The sequence below is a fragment of the Pseudonaja textilis genome, chromosome 2 (assembly GCF_049901715.1).
Source record: "Pseudonaja textilis isolate UNSWEBS1 chromosome 2, rPseTex1.2, whole genome shotgun sequence".
In the NCBI taxonomy this organism is placed as follows: domain Eukaryota; kingdom Metazoa; phylum Chordata; class Lepidosauria; order Squamata; family Elapidae; genus Pseudonaja; species Pseudonaja textilis.
In genome coordinates, this window is record NC_141991.1 from 121,518,466 (window position 1) to 121,537,067 (window position 18,602).

At 41.7% G+C, this 18,602-nt stretch overlaps 1 protein-coding gene across 1 annotated transcript in view; it reads right to left on the minus strand.

Moving 5' to 3' along the window:
• Positions 1 to 27: 27 nt before the first annotated feature.
• The window catches only part of LMBR1L (limb development membrane protein 1 like), a 35,550-nt gene continuing 16,975 nt past the window's right edge, over positions 28 to 18,602 (minus strand). The window contains exons 3-17 of the mRNA XM_026711116.2: positions 16,590 to 16,620; positions 15,419 to 15,558; positions 14,478 to 14,581; positions 13,915 to 14,041; positions 12,318 to 12,386; positions 11,280 to 11,344; positions 10,807 to 10,882; positions 9,876 to 9,959; positions 8,769 to 8,845; positions 7,333 to 7,410; positions 6,283 to 6,356; positions 5,738 to 5,828; positions 4,043 to 4,109; positions 3,069 to 3,230; positions 28 to 2,128 (exon numbers count right to left, since the gene is read on the minus strand). Coding sequence (XP_026566901.1) covers positions 2,070 to 2,128; positions 3,069 to 3,230; positions 4,043 to 4,109; positions 5,738 to 5,828; positions 6,283 to 6,356; positions 7,333 to 7,410; positions 8,769 to 8,845; positions 9,876 to 9,959; positions 10,807 to 10,882; positions 11,280 to 11,344; positions 12,318 to 12,386; positions 13,915 to 14,041; positions 14,478 to 14,581; positions 15,419 to 15,558; positions 16,590 to 16,620 — 1,304 coding nt within the window. The 3' untranslated portion in view covers positions 28 to 2,069. The remainder of the gene's footprint in view (positions 2,129 to 3,068; positions 3,231 to 4,042; positions 4,110 to 5,737; positions 5,829 to 6,282; positions 6,357 to 7,332; positions 7,411 to 8,768; positions 8,846 to 9,875; positions 9,960 to 10,806; positions 10,883 to 11,279; positions 11,345 to 12,317; positions 12,387 to 13,914; positions 14,042 to 14,477; positions 14,582 to 15,418; positions 15,559 to 16,589; positions 16,621 to 18,602) is intronic.

Below are 18,602 nucleotides of genomic sequence, written 5' to 3' on the forward strand. Positions count from 1 at the left end.
ATATAAAGGCAACATCCAGAGAAAGAGTTTTGTTTTTAAAAAAAACACAATTTATTGCTTACACAGCTAGGTGTCCCATATAATAAGACCAGACATTCACTACATAACAAAGACAGTTGGTCCTGTCTGAGCTGAACTTTAACATTATAGTATTTTCCTGCAACAGATAGTTTAACACAGTTTTTTTTCCTATCCAAATTTAGGCCACCTTTAATTCAACTGGGCATCCTCTGGCTGATTGGGACTGCAAGTCCTAGAATTCATGGCCTGCAGAGCTTTTGAATATGTTGATTGAAAATTCTGGGAAATGCAGTACATTCATATCTGAAAGTATCTTTTTGAGCATGGTTAAAGGTGGCTCTGTGGAGAATGCAGACTCTGAAACATTGGGAGTTTTTTTCAGCTCCAGCTTTATCATCTATGGAGACAAATGGCTCACTGTCATCACCATGTAATCTTCAATCCTCTGAGTTATGCACAAAGGGATATGCTGCAACGATAGACAGGGCAGCTGCGGGGCTTGATAACCCTACCTATCTACAACAGAAGCTTTGATGCTGGGAAAGAGCCATGCTTGCGATTCAAAAAGCCCACATGGGGATAAATGACCCTCCTGTTCAATGCTGGCCCATCTGGTGGCCGTCTTCCCATTTGTAGCCAACCTGCTTACTGTTTTTCGCCACAAAATGAAGGATTAAGCTTCATGTTATTTCAATGAAAGCTGAAATCTGGTAAAAACATTCAAGTGCTGAGAGACTTCCAGTGGAAGCATTCACAGTAGATACAGACATGAGGCTAGAATGCCAGTTACAGCAAAAAAAAAAAAAAAAGAAAGCTGAAAACTTCTGGAGCAGGGGTGGCATTCCATGGCCCCAACGACATTAATAAAAAAAATATCTCAAACAATTATGAATAGTTGGGGGAGGAAAAATATAATTTTCTCTACCATATTGCATAAATATCCATATATGCCTAAAGCATCCAATATTTACCAATAATGGGAACTAATTGCCCTGTTACGAGAACTGGACAATGCCTCTGGGGTGCCCTTCCTAGAATCTGAGTGGGAAAATTAGGCAAAGTAATTATGAAGTCTACCCAGTGAGGAATTTACTACCCGAAAGCTGACACGAATGAGAAGGAGACAGAAAGGCTGCATGAATATTCTTGAAGTCTGAGCTTTAGACTCAGAAGATTGGCTGCCCCATAATGGTATGGCAGTGGATTCCTCCTGGCTGGGCTAAACTGTAAAAATTCATCAAGGAAAAAACTGATTGGATCCTATGTGGAATCCTATTGCTATGAAAGAGTGAAGCATAATGCACTACAGTAGTCATTCTGAATGACACACACACACTCAAAACTCAAAACAATCACCCTTCACACACATACAAAGTTGGCTGCTGAATGGAATATGTGGCCCAATAGTGCCAACTTATATTGCACTTGAGTGAGGTACAAAACCGAGTTTAAAAAAAAAAACCACTCAGAACTTGGCCTCTTTGGACCACAGGATTTTGTGAGAGAAAGGAGGCCAGGGTAGGTATGAATTTTAAGACACATGTAAACAAAAGGGAAGGGGAAAGCCCCCAATAATAGAGAACGGCAGCATCTCTTAACGTGATGAGGGACACAAGCTCTATCTCCAGCAGGTTGAACCTTCATCTTGCCCCCTAAAAATTGGTCTAGCAGCTCATTTTATTTATCGGTCTCAGTCCTTTGTTCTCTTCATAACCTATTTCTGCTGCTGTTTTGCTTTTTTTTTTTAAACAAACTGCACATTCTCTTGCTCTTGTCAGAAAAGCACCTTAATCGAAATCCCAAAGGCCTTTCTTGTGCTGAAGCCTGTCGTTCCTCAGGCTTCTGGAAGGCAGGAAGAAGAGGCCACGCAACTGAAGGACGCGGCTTCTTCATCTCGCAGTCCTGTCAGGATGTCAGTTAAAACAAGGATCAGAATAAGGAAGTTCCTGACCTCTTTCCCCTCCACTGATTGGCTCAGAACACGAGCACAAAGTCAGAAAGGTTTATCCATAGTCCATGCCAAGCTCAATCTAGGCACAACTCTTGTTTTAGCTGAGCTTGCTCGGTTGGTAAGACCGGGTCACAGGCAGAGGCAGCTTGTGGAGGCCTAAAGAGAAAAGAAAAGTAGTTGAACACCTCAAGCCTGCAGTCTCGTCCTTTGCTATTTAGGCAACAAGAAAGCCAATGTGACACGACGATTTTGTTCTTTGTTGCAAGCCACTTGCGAAAAGTGATTTAAGAGTGGCCAACAGGTTTAGCATGCAAAACGAACAGAACAAGCTGTTCAGAGTTTTGCGGCGTAAATTCAGTGCCAGATAAGTAAACACAGATGGCTGATGCTTCGTTTAATATCTTTATAAACATGCTAAGTAAATTTTACAATACCAGTTGTAGATTTCTCCAATGGAATGGAGCAAATTCAAACAGAAGCAGACATGTTACAGGTTCAAAGCAGAACAGCAACTCAACTTCAGCAGGCAAGCAATCACACAGCAGAGGAGAGAAGCAGTTTCATCTTCAATAGACAGACGCAGAGCTTAACATAGCTTCAGAGCTGCAGAGCTTAATATAGAGCCACACCTAGGCTGTTTCAGTTTCCAAACAGTTCTCATTGGCTGACTTAGTTGCTATGCCTATTCAGTGGCTGACTTTGTTACCTAGCTCTATTCCAGTTCATGAACATACTCTTACACAAGCCAGCATGCAATCAAGGCAGAAAGATCTTCTTAATGGAAAGGCCAACTTAACAGACGTTCCAAGCCTTTCCCAAACTCAAAACCTTGGCGCGCACAGATGTATACACGTATACTAAGCCCAACTGGCTTAGCCCTAGCTTTCTGTATAAACAACAATTAACTGGGTTCATATAAGACACTAAGTTTAAAAAAAAAAGGGTATTATGATTCAATGTGATGTGTGGACAAGCTAGTGGCCATCCAAAAAGAGGAGGCTTCCAGCCCTAGGCTACGCAAAAGGTGCTCCTTTCCAGGTTGATCAGGCCACCCGCTGTCTCCCCCATTCCCAGAAGACCACCCAGACGTACTTACCAACTGCCCTGATGAGTTCTGCCTGCACAGTCCAGGTGAACTTCTTCACCAAGCAAAGAGTTGTGAGTCCGGCAAAGAGCATATTATAGAGGAAAACAATGTAGAAGTTTCCCAGCCAGTTAAACCTCCCAAAGTCTCCTAGCAAGTCAAATCTGGTAATCCCTGAAAGAAAGAGTAGAGAGGCAAAGAGGCTGACAATCATGGACCAGAAATTTACCCGTCTTCCAATCCTACTCTTGGCTCTTGTAGGAGGATCAGCCTTACTACCATGACACTTCGAATGTGGGGCAGAATTGAGCATCGGAACAAGTTTGGCTTTCATTTTTTTAAAAGAAAAATCCTATTTGGCGCCAAAAATTTTTGAAAAGCTTTCCAGGGAAACAGAATTTTAGTGCGTTACCATTTCTTGAATCTTTTCAGAAGATCTACTAGCAGAATCAGGATAATTATATTCACCTTTTTCCCCCTTTTGATATGTAATTTTTATTGTTTATATATAACTATAAATACAAAACACAGCACAGCCATTTTGGCACTACTTTGCCATACATACCAAAGAGGTAGTCAAACCCATGAACATTTCTATTATTGGTACAATATTTACATTTGCTTCCAACCCTCCTAGCTGTTTTTGTTCTGACCTTCCCTTCTCTTTTGCAGCCACGTATAAAACTTGTTCCAAGTATCGTAATATTCTGTATCCCCCTTCTTTTTCAATTCTAAAGTTAGTCTACTCTATCGGATTCTGCACACGCCATTATTTTCCTTATTATCTCTCCTTTCGGTGGTATATTTTGATTTTTCCAATACTGTATGGAAATTTACCACAGTGTTTAGGTTTCATCTGTGCAGGTCTTTTCGTAATTACTATAGCTCCAGTTTTTACAATGAGGCTATAAATTTACTTGATCAATCTGATATGTAGATCCAGGAAGCTATAGATAACCGTATGGATAAGAAAGAACAAGACTCACCCAACGTGCGAGACAACACAGGGAGTGCAGAACTCAACACCAAGAGGGAGACACAGTTCCCAATGATCTGCCAAGAAAAAAACAATGATGTAGCTTCTTGCCCCGGCTGCTTTCATCTCACACATTCAATCATTCAATCAAGAATATGTAATTTATTGACTCACGTATCCCACTTTTATTATTTTTTTTAACAAATAAATAACTCAAGGTGGCAAACATACGCGATATTCCTTCTTCCTCCTATTTTCCCCATTGCAATAATCCTGTGTGGTGGCTTTGGCTGAGTGACAGGCCAGGCTTTGGCTGAGAAAGAGTCACTCAGCCGGGTTTCATGTCAAAGGTGGAACTAGAACTCACCGTCTCCCACTATCTAGTCCGGTGCATTAACCACTACACCAAGCTGGCTCTAATTGTTCCTTTACCCATAGATTCTCTTTGTCAGGTTCAGTTTGTTCCCTCCAAGGGACAGAAAAGACTGCAACTGATCTCTCAATTTGAGGGTCTTCAGCATCTTACAGATCTTTCACCTTGCATGAGGAGATCCGGAGACCAAGTCTTTAGCAAAGAGCATCTCCCTATGATACTTCTGCTCCAAAAGGCAGTCTCTCCATCAGTCTGAACACTAGCAACATCTGGCTTGTCAAATAGCTACATGTGATGCATGGGGATTTGTTCCTTAATCCAGGACTGCAGCAAACCACAGCCAGTTCCCCACGAGATTGGGCTGCCAGACTCGGTGGCAAATTTCCTCCCAAGGGCTGATTTTGGAATTCTTTGGAGATTTAAAGGGTAGGAGGGGGAGCAAGAAATATCTGGAAGGCAAACCGCTCATATCTGTTATCCTGTGACAATATTCCCAAACTGGGATTTGGGAACATTTCTGAAGGCTGGGTCAGATTATAGGAGGGAGACTCATTAGTCTCCAGTTTCTCTTCTCACCCTTGGAATTAGGAAGATGGGGAAAGAGGGCTGATACCCCCATTTCAGTATTTTTAAAGCACAGCTAGCAGATCCATGGAAAGTCAGGAAACTGCGTCTTTCAAATAATGCAGATGCATAACTGGCCTTTGAACAGAGATCATTATAAGGCAATAAACACAAGGGTTCCTCTTTCAAACTAGAAGTCCTTGCCTGTCTCTGCTAAAATTCACTCAGCCCATTTCTCAACTAGGTCTCTTTGCTGCTCCACATGCCATTATCTACCAGAGAAGCTCCACCATCTTGCTTCAAAATTCAAAGCTCTCTCGCTAATACAATTCCGTAAACCAGCGTTCCTGGAACAATCTATTCCAGGGATGTCCAACCTTGGCAACTTTAAGACTTGTGGATTTCCCTTTTCTTTCTTTCCCCCCTTTTCCCTTCACTTTTCCCTTCCCTTTTCCCTCTCCTATTTTTCCTATTATTTTCTTTGGTATTTTTGCATTTTATATTATAAACTTAATTAAAAAAAAAAAAGACATGTGGACTTCAACTTCAGCATGGCTGGCTGGCTGGGGAATTCTGGAAGTTGAAGTCCAGAGGTGTTAAAAGTTGCCAAGGTTAACACTCCTGACCTATTGAAATATAATAACTGCTAAAAAGGTCGTTCCTTTTTGCTGTATTTCTAGCATTCCATGAACAACATTTCAGCTAATGGTTTGGAGGTTTCACCAGTGAAAGTATGTAATAGTAAAATGTTGTAGGACAAAGACCTACCTTAGTCATGGCTGTGTTGTGTTGCTCAGGCAGCAGTTTGATGAAAAATGGGGAGCTATAGAATCCCACAACAGAGGAGATCATTAAATAACTGAGAAACATTAAGGAAGAACAGAACAGAGTTATCTTCAGCTGATGTAAATCAATTAAATTTTATGTTACGGGTCATTGAGAAAAGAAAGAACACAATACTCATATTATACACAGATTATGCAACCTTACAGTAAAATGGAAGCTGGAAAATTCAGGACAGTAAAAAGGAAATATTTCATTGCAAATGATGGTGCTGGGTTCAGGGAGATGCCCATTTGGATGGCTTCCGAAAGGGAATAGACCAACTCATGGAAGAGAAACCTCTCTGTATAGTATGGTAGTTACGTAGCTGGCTTTCAGTAAGAGAGACAGAATGAAAGAAAATTAGAGCAGATTATTAATTATGAGAGGATCCAGCAACAGACTGATGATAAAAAACGAGTGTTTTCTTGCTAAAACGTGAATGGCATTAACTGCACCAAGAGCAATGAAGGCGATTCCAGTAAGGATACAATATCAGAATGACCTGCATGGCTGCCCCAAAAGAGCCAAAGACAGAGAAAGAAACTTTTCCAAGTGGTGCGTCCTGCAGAATGAGAAAAGGAATTCAGTTTTACTTTGGGGAGGGAAACATTACAAAATCTATGCTTTTCTGCATTATCAAAAGCTCAGGGCTGCAACCCAATCCAAATTCTTGCTGGGGGACTCCCTTTCTATAAATGTTCTATAAAATGTCATAAAAGTTGGGTTTTAAAATTGGTTGGCGGGCGTAAGCGCCTGCTTAGCTCTTTGCATTTTCCCATCATCAGAAGAAACAGAATATATGGCTTGCCTCCCAGTAGCCTCTCCCATGGAAGGAGAAGCTTCTATCAACTGGACGAAGGGAAGGCAATGACCACCTTTCCTTGGAGTTCTCTATAAGAGACCCCCTGCATCTGTTCTGGATGATTGGGGGGCTCTAGGGAAAAAAAAATCAGAAGGCGCAGAAAGGAAAGGAGGTAAAAGGCACAGGCAGCTGAGTTTCACTCTCAAGGAAACCTGCTTACTCCATGCAATATGTATAATCGTAGAATATAACTTTCTGGAGCACAAAGGTTGTTCTCCACTACACTTCTGGGGCAAAAGCTTAGAGCAGATCCGAGCAATGTATGGTCCCTGGGCCATATCTGGCCCTTTGGCTGTCCCTGTCCAGCCTGCACAGGTTGCTTTTATTTTGAAGGCAACTGCTATTTTTTTTTTAATTTACATATGTGTGTCTGTGCATACCTATGCACCTTCACAGCCTATTGCTTTGGCCCTCCACAAGAATCCTAATTTCTCATGTGGCTCCTTGAGAAAATTGCCCATCTGTGGTTTATATAATACCAGCTCTCCTTAGGGAAAGGAGGATAGACGCTGGATTCCTGAAATAGGGATTTTGCCCCAACTAAAAGCAATCGCGTATCGTCTGAATGATCAATAAAGACATCTGACAGAGTCATTCATGAAGCTGCAAATGAAAACCAGGCATGAGAAAAGTAGAAAAGCACCAAGGAGGGATGAGGTGCTTTTTGTACCCTCACCTGGATTCCTCGAGGCATTGCAGCATCATCCAACAGCAGCTCCAGAACATGGAAGCAGACAACCAGAACAGAAATACCCTAGGAAATACCATGTAAACATGAGTATTAGGTGAAAGGTAAGAGAAGAGAGGTTTCCATGCTGTGTCCCGAGCTTGCACCTTAAAGAGCTACATGCAACATTTGAAAATAATAGCAGGGACATTTCAGGTACCTTTGAAACTCGGTTCCTAAGCCAAAACATTGATCCTAGATATAAACACTGAAAGAATCTCTTTTAGGGATACATATATCATCAGCTGCCTAACAGAGACTCAGCATAATATAACCAACTATTTGTCTTTCTGCCTCAGTGAATTCTATTCATGTTCTTTTACTGCCCAAGATATGATTTGATAACCAGGCTTTGGGGTATAAAGTCCTATAACCGGCTGGATTTAATCTATAAACCATGGCTTAGAGATCACAATGACCGAAGTCACACATTATACTAAACCTGGTTTTCCCAAACACCTTGCTTTGGGAGGGGTATGCAGAGTTCAGGGAAGATGTGAAGAACCTTTTAGTTTACATTGTTAGAATAACTCCATTTTCCCCAAAGTTTCCTTTATATTGCTCTCATTGTGTTTATTCTGGTGTGCAATTATGATTTCAATGAAAGGAGGTGAGGTGTGATGGCAAAAAGTTTAGAAAACCCTGCACTGCACCCAAACTAAGCCCAAACCCTGGTGTGATGGACTTAACAGGACAGGTAGTCAGCCATTCTAAAGTGCTTCCATAACTTTCTCTGGAGAAACTCTTTGCTGCCCCCAAGTGGCTACTCCATTCAGGGCTGAATTACCTATAATACTGCATAACTTGTTCTATTACAGCAGTTATTTAACCTCATTTATTTAACCTTTAAGGCCTGCGGATTTCAACTCCAAGAATTCCTCAGCCAGAAGGCATTCTGGGAACGGAAGTCTACACATCTTAAAAGTTGCTGAGATTGAGAAACACTGTATTAAGCTAACTAAAACACATAAAAATATATACACGTATCTCTTACTGCTACTTTACAGTTTAACAATGCACTGTTCTTTGGCATATAGAGTAGATGTAAATAATGTTCTAAACATATACAGTACTTTTAAAAAAACTTATATTCAAACTAATTTCCTGGCTTCAGGACATTGACATGGCAAGTCAAAAGGCTGGAAATTGGGAACTGAAATTCCCAAAAACTGGAATGCAGAAAAGTTGGAGAGGCTGATTTGTATGAGGGACAAGGAAGGGGTTGCCTTGCAAACATTGTGTTTCAACATGGAGATGATGAACAATAGGAATTACTGTCCAGTGTTATCTGGATGGCCACACACTATTGGAGCTATAAAATGCTATTTAAAGACTGATATAGACAAAAACAGAAATTTACAATTAATTTCAGCCCCAGAATTTACCGTCAATGACAGCAGAGACACCATAGCCAATGGATAGCCCAGGTTCCTTTGCCAAGCGGAAGCTTTGCGGCGGGTTTCTGCCAAAAAAGGAAGGGAAAAACATACACTTACAACACAGAGAAGTTATCTTGGATGAAGGATACAATTTTCCATGGCCTCCTGAGGAACTTCTTACTTCTAAGATAACCCCATTCAAGCTTTCTTCTCTCCTATGGAGAACAACCTCACTGCAATAGAGCGAGGTCTGTCAGCCTCCAATAAGATGTTTTTCTCCAATAAAATCAAACTTACTAAAGAAAAGGAGCTAATACTAACATGCATGTTTTATTCATCCGCATCTCCTTACTTAAAAGAAAAAAAAACAGTATGTGGATCCCAGGGAGAGAAGCCTGAAAGAAAGGCCCCAAAGGAAGAAGAAACTATCGTGATCAAAAGCAAAAACGCTGTTCAAAATTATAGGCCTCAATCCCAGGATATTCAGTCTTGCTTTTCTCAGGTATTTCTCCAAAGCTAATAACCCAGCATCTTTGTGATGTTTGTTCTTAGGTTGGAGTCAAGTTTAGAAGATGAAGATAAGTAATCTGTTCCCCTCTAGAATTTTAATACAGATCCCAACAGGCTGTAGATTACCAAGGTTATGTAGCTTAACACCTGGAAGGCATCCATTTCCTGCTCTAACTCTAAATAGAGCATAAGCAGATTTAGGATAGCAATCCAGGGCGAAGGCTTCTCTGCCATCATAAATTCTTAAACCCAAGGCAGGTTTCTGAAAAAGCATGGGAGGTATGCATAATAGAGAAGGTGAATACACCTGGGAAGATCTTAGTATGTCTATTTGTATGGCAGGAGGGGAATTGATCTGAGCGCTCCCAGGCTAGCATTGCATAGATGTTCAATTTATCCATAATTTAAAACATAAAATAAAAGTAGTGCTTGGTGCCATAATAGACAGAACACAAGGGACAGGAAATAGGACTATTTTGATAGAGCAAATCCGTGCTTTTAGAAATGTTGGTTATGTGGAGTCAGCAGAGGGGCAACAGAGTTATCTCCACGGATAAAAGAGCAGGAACAGCCAGCTCCTTTCCACATACATTTTATTCTTACCCAGTGTTATCCTGTGTGCATGAATGGCTAGGTATTGTTGTCTCAACATTTCCACATCAAAGTTGAGCCAGCAGGATGTTTTCCCTGAACAAAAGCAAAAGAGAGAGAGAGAGAGAGAGAGAGAGAAAAGAGATAGAACCTGGATCAGCCTCAATGCCCACATGCAGCAACCCACTTCTCGTGGCATCAGGGTATAGTCCTATATACAGGCAATCCGTGTTGAGTGACTATATAGTGACTGTTTGAAGTTACACTGGAGGAGAATGTGGTGGATTTACAATGGGTCCTCGTCATTGCAGCCATCGCATGATCATAATTTGGATGCATGGCAAACCCTCGCAATTACAACAGTAAACGGCATCCTTCAGTCATGTGATCAACCACCTTGCAACCTTCCACGTAGCCTCTGGCAAGCAAAGGCAATGGGGAAGTCAGCAGGAGGTTGCAAATAGCAATCATGCGACTACAGAATGCTGCAGCCATACAGGAGTTATCTAACAATAGCAACTGGGACTGCTGCAACTTCCACCATAAGTTGTCATGGTCATGCGATATTGTGCTTTACAACTGCATTGCTTAGCAACAGAGTTGCCAGATCCAATTATCATTAAGTGAGGATTACCTGCCCTTTCAAAGCATATTAAAAATGAAGCTCCCCTGGAGATCCCTTGTAGACTGGTGCATGTACACAATCACAATGCTGACTGCTGTATGTTAGCTGTCATTTCTGAATGGATTTTATGTAGAACTATTTATTATTGTAGAAGTCTTAATGATTTAGTTGATCTATGGGGCTGTACACCATTGAAAGTCTTAATGGATTGCAATGGGATAGAAAACAGGTAATCGAACAGTCATTTCAGCTGTCTGCTAAATCCAAGCATAAGGATTCCCAAGCCTCAGCTCTGTCTAGCCTTAAATGGGCACCTACCAGAGTTGATCTTGCGAGAAATGGCAGCTTCCTCGAATCCTGTGCAGCTCAGTTGCTCATCTAAGTCCTCCAGGAGCTGAAAAGACAGGAAACATGCACTCAACACCCTACTGGGAATAAAGCTGTTTGCTTTAACCATTCCAGAAAAATGTATTTCCACAGCTTATGCCTTTTCTCTTTCCCAATCAACTAGGCAAAGATGAAGAGTGGGTGGTTAAGAGTTTAACTGAAAGATCTGTGGGATTTGGCAATAATGGCAGGGATTTTTATCTGCCAAATGTTTTAACATCAGCAACAATGGTATATTGCTTAAAGCAGCTTGGGAGGAGGAAGAAATAATTGGCAATGGATTTTCAGGTGCAAGAATGGTGGCATTTATTTCATTCTACCAATCAAAACAATTTTGGGAAACAAGTTATGTAATGCGAATCATTTTGGGGGAACTGACCCTAGAAAGGCTGAAGCTAACTTACCCTGGGCTTTACCAACAGTGTCCCTGTGACAGTGAACATCCGTGACAGGCCGAAGGGTGTACACACTGTAAAGAATTGGAGAAAGATCAGTTGTGACTAGCCCCGGCAAATAACCCCCAAATGGTCATCTCTTGCCAGAAGGTGGCACTGTCCTCCAATCTAGGAAAGTTCTGTCAGGAAAGCAGATCTGCTTGTTTTGCTGTTTCACCATTATTTGATGTCAGAGTCCAGCACAGAGCAGCTGGAGAAAACAGGTGCCATTTTAAGGAATCCAGCAGGTTAAAAAAAAAAATGAACCCGTCACCTCTTTCTACAGTGCAACAGATTATTGGGTTCGGGCTGTTCAAGTTACTATCTTCACATTCCTGTTATCTACCATTTTCCTATTGTGAGGCACTTTTTCTTTCAAAAGGTTAGATGGTGGGAGCCAACAAAGCAACATTCCCCAACGCTTTCCAAATGCTTCAGAATTGCAACCCTCAGAATTCGGAGCTAACATGGATGAATGTTGGGGTTCTGACCTATCAGGTAATGACTGTGCTGACTAGGAATTCTGGGAGTTGTAGTCCCTATGCAGGCAGAGAAGGCTAGAAAAAGTTGCTGTGCTGGGTCTCAACTGACCAGTTGAACACCAACCCTCTAGGAAACCATAATACAGTAGAACCTCGGGTGATGACCGTAATCTGTTCTGAGAATTCGGTCATCACCCAGTTTGGTTGTCGCCAGAAGTGCATATGCGTAAAAAAAGACGTGGCATGGAAGGGCTAATTACCACGAAAGGGCAAATCGCTGCGGTTGGTTGCCACCCAAGCACCAATTCATGAGCAGAGGTAAAAACTTTTGGTCATCCGATTTGTTCGCAAACGGAAGTGTTCGCGACCAGAGGTTCTACTGTACTTCTATAATAGACCACATCTACAACAGACATTGTCCATTACCAGTATTGACAATTCAAAGAACTTTGCAGCAGATGATAAAAAACACCCCTTCTCTGTTCCAAACTCTGAAGCAGCAGGCATGACTCAGTGGAAAACTTACACAGGAGCAGAAGGACACCAAACAAGGAGATGCAGGAGTAGAGATAGGGAAGGTAGTATTCCCAGAGATCTATGGGAGAAAAAGAATACAATCGGGTTACATCCCAGGTGGAAAGAAATATGGACCTCTCGGTCTAGGAAATATCAAGGATGTTGCTGAACTTCAAAACCCAACAGTCCCCAATCATCAGAGCCAAGAACAAGAGGAAGCTGGGAATTGAATTCAGACATATCTGAAGGCTTCTAGATTGCCCATGACTGAGCTGAAGATCCTACTACGTACAAAATAGAGACTTCTCAGAAAGCAGGAATTAAAATATTGAACAAGAGCCATGTGATCACCTTTACCCCAAGTTATTACTTCTAAGATCTACAGTATATCATGGATTTTATTCAGGAGCTGAAGGAAGCATATAGCAATAGCACTTAGATTGAGATACCGCTTCAGAGTGCTTTACAGCCCCCTCTAAGCGGTTTTAATAGAGTCAGCACATTGCCCCCAACAATCTGGGTCCTAATTTTACTGACCTTGGAAGGATGGAAGGCAGAGTCAATCTTGAGCCTGGTGAGATTCGAACTGATGGAGTGAACAGCCAGTGATACTGCATTTTAACCACTGCACTACCATGGCTCTGGTCATTCCCTCCTCCTCATTTCCCCCCACAACAATCCTGTGAGGTAGAATAAGCTGAGAGAGAATGACAGACCCAAAGTATCACCCACTGAGCTTTTGTGGCTGAGGGGGAACTAGAATCTTGGCTCTCCCTTGTTCTAATAAAACTCCTTAACCTCTACACTACCACTGGTTCTTGCTCTCAAGCATTTTTGAATTGAGCAAAGAAAGAAGAAGGTCCTTTTGTCTCTCCAGAAATTATTTCCAATGCACCACAAATCATACGAAGAGTTGTTCTCATCTCAAACATCACTGCTAGGCAGAACTAGTTCTTCTGAATCTGCAGCTGACCAACCGTTCAGTTGTGTGTTTCATTTCCTGCTTGGTTTTCATGAGGCATGACCAAGGGAAGCTAGACTATTAGAAGTTTGTTTATTCAGTGGTGGAGAATTTTGCCTACATGAAAAACCTTGGGTTGGAAGCACCCAGTTAATTTATTTATTTGTTTTATTTGACTTGTATCCTGCCTCCATTGTTTATAAATAACCCAAGCCAGCAAACATACCTAATACTCCTTCCTATTTCCCCCACAACAGCAGCCCTGTGAAGTGGGTTGGGCTGAGAGAGAGAGAGAGAGAGAGTGACCGACCCAAAGCTACCCAGCCAATTTTTGATGCTTAAGACAGGGCTAAAACTCACCGTATCCTGGTTCCTAGGCTTAACTGCTAGACCAAACTGGCCTAACAAACAAAAATTGGACAAACAGACCAAACAATTCCTTCACAACTCAGCTCCACTGATGAGAGGATGAGGGATAAGAAGATGATTATTTATGCTTGCTGGCTAAAGTTTGGGCAACTTGGAAACCAGTGCTGTGCCTGGCAATGTAGATTCAAGGGTATCAGTCTTCAAGGGCCCTCCCTGCTACCGGAGGCTCAAATCTCCCCTTGCAGTGGGAGGTGTATCCTCCCCTACCATAACTCACCATAGAGACTTTCCCTGCTCGCCCCATCCTGGTCCAAAATAGCAGAGGCGACCCAGACCATTCCCAGCACCAACAGGGTTAGCAACAGCAGGACTACAAAGGTCTCATACACCCGAGCCATGATCCCCTGGACAGAAGGAGAAAAGTGGGGAGAGTTATTTCCGCTCTAGAACTGGGAACAGGAGGAGATGTCTTCAAAAGGCAGCTGGCACTATTTGGTTTCCAGGTGGAAACCATTTTTGGACTTTTTTTTTGCTTGAAACAGAAATCAAGTGAAATTTTAATTTGACGATTCAAAATACCGTACACGATATAGAAATACTGCACACTATTAAATTTTAGAGCAAAAGGTTATTTTTTGTATTTGTAACTGCACTGAAGAAAGGTGGAAGTTACTTTTATTCTATTATTTTTCTTTTTTCTTTTATGCTTTGCACTTTTCATACCCTACTTTTTTTAAAGTGTTTTTTTTTAATTTTATTTTGTGTAGGAATTCAAGTGTGTGCATATGTGTATGTGAGTGTCTAAATAAAATAAAATAAATAAAAAGAGACAGCTGGTACCTTCTTTGATCCGGCAAAGCCTTCTGACTCCGTGAAGAAGTAGGCAAAGGGCATGAGGAAGACAAGGGAGAGGTTGGAGAAGAGGAAGACAAGATTCCAGAGTCCTAGGAACAAAAAAAAAAAAAAAAGGAAAGAGATTCCCTTATGCCTCTGCTCCAGCTCCTCAAAGGTATATATATCCCTGCTCCCTCTCCTGCTGTTGGACTCCTGCTAGCCTCCTTGATTTGGGCCACTCCTGGAATGATTCACAAGGGCCCAACTCTAGTGGGGAACACCCATTTCCTCTCCAAGCTAGATCCTAGAGCCCTATCAAAGCTGAAAATCCCATCCACCTTTGCAGAAAGGATGCACTGACCACAAAGGCTTGGTACAGAGTTTAAAGTGATGTTCTCTCCCTAAGCCGCCCCTGCTCTGAGGTGGCTTCTTTCAGACTGGGTCAATTCCAGACAATGGGAGGATTCACCCTGCAGGGTCTTGCTTCTACAGCCCAAATGTTGGTGATTGTGGGATTTTCAAAGGAGAGAAGCTAGGATTTGGGAGACACAGAGAACTCTGAAGAAGAAAAGTTGGTGCTAATTTTGCTTTCTTTTTTCTTTTCTTTTTTTTTAAAAAAAAGAGGGAAAGACTCCCTTAAATTGAAACTGCCTTCTCTGGCAGTTTTACACAAGAGAGTTCCCATCCTTATGTCCCCAAATGCTTTTCTGATGTACCAGTCCACCTTACCATCCCTGGTCTCCCATTCAGGTGCCTTCTGATCAACCAAAGTCACCTCAGGGCTATCATGTGCTGAGACTTGGTTTTACAACTCGCCCGAGAGTTCTAATCCCTCTTACTATTCACGTTTTCTCCATTACGAAAGTACACAGAAAGGGGAGGGGCACGTTCCTTCCTTCTCCCCACAGAGACAGATACCCACAGAGGAAGCATTGCAAGGAGCTCACCATGGATGAGGGAGCCGTTCAACCACTGGATGTAGTAATTTTGAGGGAAGGAAAGCAGAACTTCATTGCCAATGATGGAGAAAGGCAGCAGAAGTACTGCCCCCAGGGACACAGCCAGAGTGAAGGTGCACAGCCACAGCCTGAGCAAAAGGGCACAAAAGAAAGGGTAAGATGCTTGTCCACAACCATCTGACACTGCTTGCTCCATAGTGAAGCCAGAGCCTATACCTCATATTTATCATTTTCTTCCCCAAATAGAAAGACATTCTCTCTTGGGCCTCCATGTTCAAAGGACGAGAAGGATAAGACACTTGAGCATGAAAAGAGAGAGAAGCTGTGTTTACCTCACACAGGAAGCTAAAAGTTTGACAAGAGTCTCTGTCTCTCTCTCTCTCTCTCTCTGTGTGTCTGTCTCTCTCTCTCTGTCTGTCTGCTTGACTGCCTGTCTGTCTATCTGTCTCTCTCCCCCCCCCACCTCTCTTTCTCACACACACATCTGTTGGATCAGTTCTTTTCACAAGAGTCTTATCAAAATCTAGAGCAGTTCCAATGAAGGGAAGCCTGAAGTCATAAATAAGGCTTTCAAATTTTAATTTATCCCAAGTCCTTTCAGGCTTGGTAGGCAGCTAAAATCTAACTTTCTGGATTAGATGCAACCTTTAACGGGGTGGTATGATACTGTGGTATCCTTAACATGCCACATGAATGCCTTATGTATGTGGATCTGAAAAAACATGCATGCTTTACTTTTATATAAACATATGCAAAAGCATGCCTTTTCTAATTTATTTATTAAATTTATATGCTGCCCATCTTACTATCAAACAACTGAAAAATAATGTCTGAAGAGGACAAGAATTCCTGAAAGCCTGAAGGGGTATCCAGGGCTGCCTATAATACATTCTCTACCATTAATGCCTGGATCCAAGAGAAATACAAAATTCCCCCTCATATTTGTTTACCTGGGCCATATTCCGAAAATACCTTTGAATGGTGTCCCTAATCACACAAAAAGTGGGATAGGGAAATCCAAATTGGATGCATTTTTATTGGACATTTCAATTTTTAAAAAATAATTCATAAAATGTTAAAAAGGAAAACACAGAAGTGGGAAGAAGACAGGGGAGAGGGAAGTTATGAATATCTTAAGAGGAAAAAGGAGGGAACTTACGCAATCCGATTGACCGCAGCATCTTCATCAACTAAAAGAATAGAAAAAAAAATTGTATTATTACTGTTATTAAACTACGTGCCTAAAGCTACTTTTCTATCAAAGAACCCAAAATAATATATATGGTTTGCTTTGCCAGTCTAGTGAGGTAGATTAGTCATCATTCTAAACTTCTATTACCGCCAGCTACCATGGAGGAGTGGAGATCTGAATTTGTGTCATCCAATGACAAACTTTTAATTGCCAAATGCATGGGATATTCCTGACAGGAAGTGTAATGATGGCATTTAGTCTTTACTATATTCCATGTTGGTGACAGGACATTTTATATAAGACCTACTTGAATCCCAGTGAAACAAAGGCAACTTTTAAACCCACCTCAGTTCACTTTTATACAAAGTGTCCCCCTAGCTCATTGCAAAACCATGACTTTATGCAAGGGAAAAATGTAATACACAGCATAAATACAGTGAAAACACAGAAGGCTAGGAGAGGAATTCTCTGGGATTAGCAGAACTTACTTCTTGTCCAGTATTATCAATTATAAAATATGCAGCTGAAGACAAGAACTCGTCCAATCAATCTGAACAGGCTGGTTGACCAGGGATGTCAGAATCTACTGTTCAATTCAGTTAGGGAAAAACCCCTTATAGAGAAGTTTCTGGTACTCTGTCTTCACTATCACAAAGAGATGGTATAGTTTTTCCTTCTCCTCCATCCTCTGCAGATAAATTCAACCCTCCTCAGAGAAGGTGGTTTCCTTGAAATTCAGAATACAAAGTAGAATATCCAGGAGTTGTGTTCTGTATACAGCTCCCTAAGGCAAAGCTGGCTGGGGAATTCTGGGAGTTGAAGTCTGCCAGGCTTAAAGTTGCCAAGGTTGGAGATCCCTGCCCTAGGGAACTGCGGTGAACAATGCCTCTCTCCAGCCATAGGACAACAGACTGGGTGGTTAGAACTGCACATATAAAAAAATTTCCTTATGAATCTGATGCCCAATCGTGTAGGCTTCAGTAGCACAAGGAAAGTTTTGTGGGGATCCCTATGCTGTAGTTATCTATCTAGGAAAAATGTTTTGTTATGGTATAGGAGCAAAACCAGACTCTCTCTGCAATTTGATCTTAAAAGTCCCACTGTTTCCTCATATCCCTTATGCCCAATCAGCATCAAACTATAAGCCCAGCAATAGGAAAATTGCTAAGCTGGAAAAAGAGCTATATTCCCTAAGCCAACTGCTGTCAGGGCAACTAAACTAGCAGCAGCATAAACAAACTTTAATTTAAAAGACAAAAAGCCCTTCTACAGGGACTGGGTCCAGAGACCTCAGCGCTGGTACAAAGCAGGAGAACTCTGGGGACGAAATCTTTCCATTTGGAGCAGAAAGGGTGTATTGTCTCTCAAAGCTTCATTTGCAGGCATTCTGCACAGAAGTTACTCAAGAGTTGAAGCCTGAGGGAGCTAACCAGAGGGAGCCCACAGAGTCCACTCTTCCATTGTTTTGTGAACAATTTATAGACTCCCAAGTGGTTGCAAAGGGACATTTGCCAATCCTGCTAAAATCAACTGGCTTAGTTGCAAGTTTGACATAGATGCTCCGAGGCTCATACAAAGCAGTTGACAAAAGTTATGGAAGATCATCCAGTTTCACACTGGCTGATAGAGATGTTAATAATCAAACAAATAAGTTCTTCTCTGCTGGAAGGGAAGAATCTTAATTTATTAATGGGATTGTTACAGAAGCATCCAAGACTTTATGACAGTACAACCTTCGCTCAATCTGATGTCCTCCTGGATCTATCAAAATTACAGCTATGATTATGCTGACCTAGGACTGGTTTTTCCTTCTGGGAATTGTAGAAGCAATAATCCAGCCAATGATTTTCTGGCATTCATCTAGCTGAGAGAGGTTTGCCTGGAAAGGCCAAACCTTTGCCAATGCAAATGCTGTTGCAGCAGAGATGTTCACTTTGAACACATGCATACCAGAAGGCTGGATTCCCACAGTGCACTAAG